Below are 10335 nucleotides of genomic sequence, written 5' to 3' on the forward strand. Positions count from 1 at the left end.
GTGAAACATCCTGGCCTCTCCCTGGCCTCTTTCTCCCTGACAGAGCTGCTAAACTAACATGTCTGGAAGGAACCAGAGTGTCTGCAGTCGAGTAAGTGAGGAGCTCAGTTTGCTATTTAAAGGCCATATTCTGACTTTCATACTGCAGAGAATCTCATATAAATACAGATCCTAAAAAGGGACAACCCCAAACACACCAGTTGTTAAAACCTAATGGGTTTGATGCTGAATTCCTGATTCAGGATGGCACGCTGGCTATTTCCATCCTGAGGCCAGGTCCTGTTGGTGCTGTGCAGCAGCAGCTCTCCAGCCAGCCCTGCTGCCATCAGCCCTGTTCTGTGCAGGGGAAAGCGCTGCAAGGTAATCAAATGCTGACCTCCACTTATTAACCTCATCCTTTTAATCACCTCCACTGAGCGCCTTAATTGCTGAGCAGGGATGGGAGGATCTGGCTGCTTCCACCTGAGAGTCCCACCCGGCCTGGCAGTCCCCTCCCAGGGCACGTATGCTGCTGCTGCTGCTCTTCCTTTAACTCACACACATCCCCAAAAAAGGTGGAAGCAGTTCTCTCCCAAAACACAGCAATTTAGCAGCCAAATTCAACGCTGTCTGTTTCTCTGTCACGGAGTTAGAGGGGGTGCAGCCCCATTGGTGGGGGTTGATGACCCCCACCCATGGTGTTGGGCGTGGATGACCAAGGCCATGTCTGCCTGTCCCAGTAGGGTGCTTTTTGCTGAGACAGGGCTGTGCAGCTGCCAGCTTTGGAATGCCGTGCACAGCCTCATTCCGAACGGGAACTGGCAATTTGGGCCAAACTTGGTGCTTTTGGGATTATGGATCTTGCTGGGGGCTGTGGAAAGAGGAGAGTGCAGCCCCAGGGGTAACTGCTGAGGATGCAAAGAGCTGATGGCTCATCCTTCCAGCTGCCTGCCTCCCCCTACTTCCTGCTTTTTATTTTTTGCATCAAATTAAAAGTAAATGGCCTTCATCCACCTCTCTCCTCACACATGGGACTGTAAGGTTATCACCTGCCTCTATTTGGAGCCTACACAAAGCTAGAGGAGTTCGGGGTCCATTCCTTGATGGGTACCTTGAGGTGTTGCCCGTCATCCCAACAGCTCTTGCATTCATGTTCAGGTGGGTTTAGGATGTGGGACTGGTTCAGGGCACAGAAAAACATGGTAGGAAATGCTCTGTCTAGAGGAGATGGGATGGAGTCAAGGACTTTTAGCCTGACACATGGCCCACATGATGATGGAGAAAACCCTAGAATGGTTTAGGTTAGAAAACACCTTGAAGCTCATCTTTTTCTAACCTTCCATGGGCAGGGACACCTTCCAGTAGACCAAACTCCTTCAAGCATCATCCAACCTGGCCTTGAACACTTCCAGGGATGGGGCAGCCACAGCTTCTCTCAGGACAACCAAGAAGTGATGAGATGGAAGATGTACAGCAGAAGCCAAAATAATTTCACTAGCTGTGAATCCTCCCAGCAGCCCTGCCTTCTCAGGAGCACTGCTGGCCTTCATGCCTATGCCCTCCCCATCCCCAAGCTGATGTCTGCCAGCTTTGCCTGGGGACCCCAGAGGATGGCTTTGACTTCTCATTTCCTCATGGTGTGTGTAATTGCCTGATTTTTTTCCCTTTAGGACTGGGAGAAAGAGAGGAGAGGTGGGCAAAGGAAGACAGATGTGTGGAAAATAGAAGTCTAGGTGACAGATTGAGGGCTGCTATAACCACAACAGCCAGCCTGATGGATTGATAGATTAGACAGGGAATATAAATAGCAAGTATGGTTTATCTATCCCCCTTTTATTTTCCTCTTGTCTGTCTCTTTATTTCTCCTGGTGTTATTTTCCTCCTGCTTATCTCTTTATCTGCCCAGCCCAAGGATGGAGGAGAGATGGGTGACAGAAACAAGATGGATGAGTTTGGGTTTTTACTGCCTTTGCAGCATCCAAGCAGACAAGTTTTGCCAGCTGTGGAGGATTAGAAAGCAGGCTTAGATCTGCACACTGATACACATTTCCCACCCCTCTCCTTACCCCTGCACCCTCCCCTCTGTCCTCCCTCCCTTTGGAGTACTGTGGTCAGAGTGTCAGCTGTTCCTCTCTCTGGCTCATCCTTGGCCAAGGAATGAGGGCAGCCACTGGAGCAGTGAGCTCTGCTTGTCTGGGTACCCGGCGTTCCCATCTGACAGCCGGGCAGCTCCACTGCTTGATATTCCAGTCAGGCACCGAGTACAGCAGAGACAGCACCACCAGGAAGAAGGGAGGGAGGGGAGCCACACAGCACAGGAAAAGCCAGGGCTAGGGATGACAGTAACTGTTCTGTTCATTTTTTTTTTTTTTAATCTCGGTTGTGGTTGCTCTTTTGCTCAAAAAAGGCATTTTTTAAAAAATATATTAAACAGATACATTTTACTAAGATGCCTCTTGGCTGGAGCCACTGACAAGAAATTACACTCCCCAAATGAATAGGCTTAAAAAAAAACCTGTCCCAAATAAATAAATACATAAATAAAACATTTTCTTTTTCTTTCTTTTGCATTAGGGCTTTTTTGTTGTTGTTTTTTTTTTGTTTGTTTGTTTTATAGGGAATCATGGCCTAGAGGTCTCTGCCAGAGTCTGTGATGGCAGCGTCCCCATCTCAGGTGCCAGGTCCTTCCCAGGCAAGGGGTGAGACAGTGCCTCAGCACTGCAGCAGACATGAGGTGCTCATGGAGAGGCCCCAGGGGAGACCTGCTGGGTCTCCAGGGCCTGCACTCTGGACCCCCACCAGCACCGTGTGCGAGGGGACAGCTGCAGGATGGATCATGGGGGATGCAAAGGCAAAGGTGCCAGTAGAAACCTCTTAAAAAGACTACAAAAGTTGGGGCGGCGAGGAGGCTGCTGCTGTGGGATCCTTACGGTGGGTTAAGCCCCTGCTCTGGCAGGACCAGCAGCTGCCTCTGGCCAAGCCACAACCCCCCGGGCCATTGGCACACCTCCCCAGCCACCTCTGTGGTGGCCATAGTGGCATTGTCCTCACACTCAGAGCCAGTCTGCACTGCATGAGCCATCCCTCCTCCTCAGTCCCACTGGCATCCTCCATCCACTTGAGCCCCGTGTCTCTTTGGCCAGTTGCTGGGTGTACCATGGAAGCACGCAGTTGGCACTAAGGTAAGGCCTTGATTTAAATTTTTAGGGTGGTTATTTCTCTCTCTTCCCCAGGAAGTCTCTCCTCCCAGCCCCCTGGCACCGAGGTCTGAGTGCTCCCACACTGTGTTAGCTGCACAGCTTTCCCGTCTCCTGCTCCAGCGCGTTGGGCAGCTTGGCATTGAAGGCTCTCAAGGAGGACTGGATCCTTGCCACCTCGTTGTTGGCCAGCTTGAGCCGGTGCCGGAGCAAGCAAGTGAAGAGGTCGAGGCGGATTTTGCCAGGGGGTGAGAGCCTGTTCACCCGGTCCCTGATCTCCAGCAGCTGAAGCATGGCTGAGTCCTGGGAGCCCTGGGTGTAGGGGTAGTCCAGCTGGAGGATCAGGTCACGGATAGCATCTGGCTCAAAGGGCAGGCTGTAGCCAAAGACTTGCAAGCTGTTGATTTTCATGTACCCCAGGTTCTTGGAGGGATCTGACATCTCCAAGGGTTCATAGTAGATTGTCTCATTGGAGCTGTCATCCAGAGACTTGATGCGGCTCCGCAAGTAGACGTGGACCGTTTCAAAGAAGGTCTTCCACTTGTTGCCCAAGGTGATTGTCCAGTTTTGGCACTGGGCAGAGGCATCTACGGTAGTCCTTTCCCAGTCTGGGAAGCTGCCCTCATTGACAGGCATGAACCAGCTCTCTGAGTGGCTTCCCCCAAAGGGGTTGACATAGATGGCCATGACGGGCTCCAGGGTGCTGTTCTTGGTGAGGCAGATCTGCAGAGAGAGGGCCAACATGACGTGAACCAGCCCAGGCTTGTACTTGTTGCTCTTCAGGGTCAAGAGCATGCGCTTCCTCCAGGAGGGGTCAAACCAGCTCCCCAGGCGCATGTCATTGCTGATGAAGATGGAGTGCACCTCGATGCGGCTGTCCCGTTTCTGCAGGAGGTACTTGAGTTCCAAGTCCTGCAGGTCAGTCTCCAGCCCCAGGTAGTGCTCCAGTGAGTCGGCCACCTCAGGGCGGCAGAAGCCCTGGGCGAGCACGTAGCCGTGGTTGCAGGTCCCACAGCGGGTGCTGTTGTCCTGGTCACAGCTGGCACAGGCTGGCCCCTCGCCCAAGGCACACGGTATAGACCCCTGGCAGGAGGGCTGCTCGGAGGGACAGGTACAGCTGTGGCTTTCTTCCAGGAAGGTCCCAGGCACGGTGGTCTCACTGCAGTACAAGAGTGACTGTGTGCGGCTCCACCAGTAAGGGAGGGACCTGGTGCAGAGGAAACACAGAAGAGAGGCTTAGATGGCATCTTTTGGGATGCAACTGACTTTCCCCTAAGGATGGAAGAGCTGCCCACCTTGTGTTTGTTTTCTTCTCTGCTGGTGCCCCCCCCCACCATGAACCAAGCCCCATTTTTCACCTTCAGGTTTGGACCTGATCTCTCAGGGCCACATTCCAAGCTGGTACAGCCACTCCTGCTGCCTGCTCACCCCCAGGTGTCCCTCCTAGGTGGGAGCTTCTCCAGTTGCAGCCACAGGGAGGTAGCCCCTGGCTCTGAGCCACCCTTGGGGCATGGGGCAGTGTCCCCAGCAAGGGAGGTCACGGTACCCTACCTCTCCTTTGGCAGCTTGAAGCGAGGTTGGCGGTGGCAGCGTTTGCTGAGGTTGAAGAGCCGCCGGATGAGTCGGTAGGTTTTCCTGGACAGCAGCTTCAGGCTGGTGCCCAGCTGTTGGTAGCGATGCTGGACCTCCAGATCCATGGCCCAGAAGTGGGAGATGGCTGTCCTGTTCAGGAAATGGTCTGTGGGGAGTCTTTTCACCAGAGCCTGAAACTCCTCTGTGGAGAGAAGGTGACGGTGTCAACGAACCCCGGAGAGCAGGCGGTGAAGGTGGAGCTGAAAGCAACCTCCTTCCACCCGAGCTCCAAGGTCTTCACGGTGAGAAGACCACCCTGGAGACCCAGCATGCAGCCTGGGCTGCTTGCAAGAGGAAAAAAGATGCTTGGTGGTGTCGCCCCAGCCTCACCTGACTCTTCAAACTGGCTGTAGTGGCTCTCCCAGGCGCGCCCAAGCTGAGCCAGGCTGCTCTCCAGCGCCTGGATGTCGGCCTCGGGGCAGTTGCAGAGGGGGAAGGCGAGCTGGCACTGGCAGCGGCAGTCGCTCCTTCGGCACACCAGCTCCCCGGCAGAGCCGCAGGCAATGTAGCTGAGAGCAGCCGCCACGAACCTCTCCCGCAGGTAGGAAGGAAGCACCGTCTGCAGCCCTGCGACAGGGAGCAGCCCCGAGAGCATCAGGGCACGCGTGGAGCCCCTCAAACATCACCTGGGCACGAGCCTCCCCCCTCCCCGGGCTCCCACCCTCACACAATTATCATATCAATTTGCTGTGGAGCCGCTTGTCTGGGCTCTGCATCGATCTTGGCTCCGCTTGGCAGACAAGCAACAACCTCATCCTGCCCAGCTTTCATTATTTTCATCCCCTCTCCTCCCCAGCCCTGAAATTAGGAGCAGCATCTCATGCCAGCATACTCCCCTGCAGCCCCTTGTACACCCACAAGTACGGCAGCATTTGTCTGCCCCACATGCCCACGAGCCCAGTCCTACCTTGGAGCTGCACTTTGTTCTCAGGGCTCTGCACCAGCACCGAGCTCACCGAGTCCAGATTGTCATAGTTACTGCAGCCGAGTGGCCCTGTCCGTGTTTCTGTCACCTAAGGCAGGGACACACAGATGGTCAGGGATACAGGAGGGGACAAAGGCTGAGAGTGCTGCAGATAATCCCTGATCCCACTGGCCAAACCCCACTCCTCATAGCAGGGCGATGGTCGGACAGGAGAACTAATTATCTGCTAATTAGCTTGTTGACAGGCAGCAGCCCTGCCTGCAGCCCGCTGAAAAATGTGCCTTTATTAGCTTGCCCAATTTCCCGTAAATAATGGGAACGTGCTAACTTTCCCTGCTCTCTCCTCTCTGGTTGACGCTGTTTTAGGTCTGGCCAGGTGAGAGGGGTCACTGGTGAGGCTGTCCCTCCCTCACCCCCTTGCCTACCTTGATGGCAGCCGTGGCGATCTGGATGTGGTGCAGCCGGCGCAGGGTGCTCTCCCGGTCGATGAAGTAGGAGGCTGCCAGCTGGTGCAGGGTCTCCAGTGAGACCCCCGAGCTGTTCCCAGCTCCCCCCGCAGGCTCTGCCCTCCGGCTCAACTTGCGTTTGTCCACAAAAATGGTCAGGGACTCCTCTCCTGGGGAACACGCAATACTTTTGGAAGGCTGCTGGGCTCCCACCCTTTCCCTTTCTTGGCCATCTTTCTCCTACAGTGCTTATTTTCCCACTCTCCCTCTTTGCACAGTCCTTGTGCAAGGGGGGTGAGGACTGAGCACCCCCCAGCACTCACCTCCCAGCGTGGCAGCGAGCAAGAAGTGTGTCCCATACTTTTTGATGAGGCTGTCAGTGATCTGCTGGCGGCTGGGCCGACGCCCCAGCAGTCGGATGTTGCGGATGAATTCAGGGGCCAGGGGAAGTGGAAGGCTGAAGAAATCTTTCCTCTCCAAGGCCAAATTATTCACCTTCCAACGAGCAAACTCTCTGTGGGAGGAGAGCAGCAGTGGGAAGAAGGTGTGAAGTGGGTCTGGCCATGGCACATGCATGCTCTCCTTCCTTCTGTCCCTGATTCCCAGCTCAGGACAGGTGGAAAACTGAGATTAGAATCATCCTGACCTTCCCATTGTAAAGTGAAGGACCTGATGCAGGCACTTGACAGCTATGGATCCAGCCAGGACAAAAGCACCGTTCCTCCCTAAGCCATTGATGGTGATAAAGAGCTACAAGCAGCGGAGATGCCTGATATTGATTAATCCAGAACCTCCAGAAGACATTAATCACAGCCCAGGGCAGGGCTAAACCCTTTTCCAGCCCTTTGGGCTGGTTGGATCTCATCCCTTCTCCAGCCCTATGCTTACAGATCCAAGTGAAAATCCAGCATCTGGGGGACTATCATGGTTTTAAATATCAGTAGCATTTTGTGGGAAGCTGGAGGTGTTGGATGTGGTGGGTCCCCTCAGAGCCCTAGCTGCTGTGAATGTGCCCCCTCCCAGCCTAGTCCAGCCCTAGGGAGCAGCCACCCAGCCTGTCACTGCCTCTAGAACCCCACTGCCTCATAAACAACCGGCAGCAAATTTCAGCCTAATCTTTGGCATTTTGCTCTAATTAAAACCAGGTGATGCCTTTCAGACACTTTTACCAGGGCTGAATGGGAAAAGAAGGAGAGGGAGGAGGAGGGAGGAGAAGGGAGGGGTGGATGGGTGCAGAGCAGCAGCTGCTGGGCGTGGCAGATGACAGGCTGCCTCCCACCATGACTTTTGGGCCCAGAAGATGGGATACAGGGGCCAGTAGCATAGCTGAGGATGAGGCAGGAGGGATGCTGCCTCTCCCCTTGCACACACATTCCCTTGGGGCTGGGGTGCCAATTTCCCCCTTTCCATCCCAGAGGCAAAGCAAGCCCTGAAGGCTGACAGCAGGTTCTCTGCCTCCAGGGAGGTGTAAGCCAGCTGCTATCCCTCTGGCTGCTCCTTCCTGTCCCACCACCAGCACCAGCATCATCCCTGGAGGACGCAGGTTCCTCGGCATGGCAGCCTCAGCACACAGGAAAGAGGAGAGGAGCTCCCTGGGGGTGCCAGACTGCGTAACAAGACTGCAATCCCAGCACCAACGTCAGCATTCCCAAGAGACTGTGGCCAGGCTTTGCTTCACTGCTGGAAGCCCCCAGGGCTCAGCACCAGGGGGGAGTGGAAGGGAAAAGGGCTCATTAGCCAGAGGTGACAGCTCCAATTAGGTCCAGGAGGCTGTGGCATGGAGTGGGTTTCCCTCAGAGGCTGTCACGGAGTGGTCCTTTGCTGTGGTGAGTGGACCTCACCACTGCCAAACCTGGTTTTCAGTCAGCAAGAAGTGGCCTCCAGCCTCGGCCCCCATGCATATAAGCATCCCACTGCAGCAGTCCATGGGCTGATGGGACTGGGGACATGCCAGGGGCTCAGTTGGGGTGGTTTTTCTCAAGCCCCAGCAGCATCCCAGCTCCAGAGGACTGCCAGTCTAGGCAGTTTCAGTAATTTGGCACAGAGACATCTTTATGCACGGAAAAAGGACAAAAGAGCATCTTTGTCCAAAGGGCCTGGAAGGTGGACACCACATGGGTATTGTCCCTTCTGCTGTCCCAGTTTCCACCTCGGGGCAGAAGATCGGTAGGTAGAGGATGTCCAAAGGGACTGGAGTACACATGACACCCATCCAGCCCAGTGGACTCTGTGTCTCCTGCCATAAGGGCTGATTCCACCTCAACCTGTGCACTGAATCCCTCCCAGCGTAGGGCAAATCCTGCCTGGAGCCCAGCCTGGCCACACCATGAGCATCCGGGGGGGGGGTGGGAGGGGGTCTGCTATCATATTCCCTGGAAAAGCAGCATCTCCCATGCACCCACCTCACCGTCTGTCCCAGTGATCAGCCTCCTCCAGCACGTGGGGGTCTGCTTACGTGGATTAGAGAGGGTCTGCCTCCACTTTGCTGTGTCCCCACAGCCCCCCACCCCACAGCCCCCCTGTCAGACTGCCCACAGCCTCTCACCTGTAGATCCTGTACCTGGTGGTGAAACCCTGCCGGTAGCGCTCCATGAAGTCCACATACTCCTGAGCTCGGTAGAAGGGTCCCCGGTCAGTGAGGAGCCAGTCGAGGGGCGGCCGGACAGGGGGAGAGGAAGACGAGGAGGCAGAGGAGGGGATCGCGGGGGCTGCATGGCCCTGGGGCACAGCGCTGCCCGCCCCGCCAGCCACTCCCCAGCGGCAGCAGGCGCTCAGGGCCAGCAGGGCCAGCGGCCACGGGAGCATCGGCGGAGACCCGTCAGCACGTGGGAGGTCCTGCCACCCCATCCTGCTGCTGTCCTGCCGGCTTCCTCATTCTCTCACCCCGCGGCGATCCTCCGGGACAACCCCGTCCTGCAACGCCAAGCAGAGGACAGCGTGAGGACAGCGGCATGGATATAAACCCGGTGCAATAGCAAGCTTTGGAATGCTTGCTGGGATGCTGACAGAGGGAAAGCTGCGAGCCACGTGCCAGGCGTGGACTGGTCATGCCACAGGAAATAAGAGTTTATGGTGCTGGGTGCTGCTGAAGTTAAATTAAATCCTGGCTGATGGCTGTTAGAGGAATTTCTGGCCTTTTCTCTGTTTTTCTCTTCCATACATCAGTCTCTCAAGCCGAGCTTGATGCTGTGGGGTGCCCGTGTTGGGGGGGATGGTGGGCTGCCTCCATACCCTGCATTGTGGGGATGCATGTCACCAGCATGTGCAGCTCATTCCAGGTGGGGCTAAAAAAAATAATCACGGGGAACTGGGAAAATGAGCTTCTCCAGGTATGGACTGGATCATGTGTGGTTGACATTAGACTTTTCTTTGTGTCCTACTAGTGGCTGGATGGATGTCCACTCCAAGGCTGGCTAGGCTGATGGAAGTAGTATTTTGAGTGCAAAGTAAAGCTGGAGCTTTTCTGGCAGAAGCAACCACAAGTCCAGAGCCTGAATTTGCCAGTAAAATTGGGAGATGGGGAGCTGCAAGGTCTGGCCAAGAGCAGGTGTGCTGTGAGGCAACAACAGCTGTTTGCCTCAAAACAGGGATCCCATTGCTGCAGTACTGCCAGGGAAGATGATTTTATTCCAGGAAGGTGGCTGAAGCCCAAATGCCCATCCCTGCTAAGCGCACACCACCCCTGTGTTCTCCCAAACAGGGCTTTGCTGGATGAATCATCATGCTTTAACATGTAATAATATGTTTTTTTCTACTTTTTTTCTCCCTCTCTTCTATTTTTAAACCCTTAAGAGTGCCCTTTGATTACACTTTCTCAGCTTCTCACTCAGCCCTTGAGGCTGGGGCCCTGTGAATTTTAAACAAAAGCTGAGATTTTTGCATCACCAGCCTGGGGTGCCAGAGCAATGGGGTGGGCAAGAGCACCAGGCAGGGTTTATTCTGTTCCCCCACACTCTTTTCACATGTCACCCTGGTTTCTCACAGCTTGGCAGACAGCCACATAACAGCCCAGTCACTGCCTCCTGCTCCTGGCATGTGGAGTCCCCCACGGCCACGATGTGCCCAAATCCTGGCCCAAACCTGTCCCATGCTTTGGTGGGGGGCAAGGCAATGCCAGGCTTGTTTCTTCACTCTGTGCCTCAAGTGTTAGAGGGGG

At 55.1% G+C, this 10335-nt stretch overlaps 1 protein-coding gene across 1 annotated transcript; it reads right to left on the bottom strand.

Moving 5' to 3' along the window:
• Positions 1 to 3266: 3266 nt before the first annotated feature.
• Positions 3267 to 9026, bottom strand: BRINP2 (BMP/retinoic acid inducible neural specific 2). Its single transcript, XM_062497492.1, has 7 exons — positions 8725 to 9026; positions 6503 to 6693; positions 6159 to 6349; positions 5716 to 5821; positions 5139 to 5375; positions 4728 to 4950; positions 3267 to 4383 (listed from the first exon to the last, which is right to left on the bottom strand). The coding sequence occupies exons 1-7, from the start codon at positions 9024 to 9026 to the stop codon at positions 3267 to 3269; spliced, it is 2367 nt and encodes a 788-aa protein (XP_062353476.1).
• Between the last annotated feature and the right edge of the window lie 1309 nt (positions 9027 to 10335).

This window comes from Cinclus cinclus, chromosome 8 (assembly GCF_963662255.1).
Source record: "Cinclus cinclus chromosome 8, bCinCin1.1, whole genome shotgun sequence".
In the NCBI taxonomy this organism is placed as follows: Eukaryota; Metazoa; Chordata; class Aves; order Passeriformes; family Cinclidae; genus Cinclus; species Cinclus cinclus.

Bases quoted from the DNA above. Each gene is read 5' to 3' on its own strand.
- BRINP2 (XM_062497492.1), bottom strand. From the start codon at position 9,026: ATGGGGTGGCAGGACCTCCCACGTGCTGACGGGTCTCCGCCGATGCTC. The intron at 6,350-6,502 runs GTGAGTGCTGGG...CGTGTTCCCCAG, and splicing joins GCTCGCTGCCACGCTGGGAG to GAGAGGAGTCCCTGACCATT. The intron at 4,951-5,138 runs GTGAGGCTGGGG...TTCTCTCCACAG, and splicing joins CAGCCAGTTTGAAGAGTCAG to AGGAGTTTCAGGCTCTGGTG.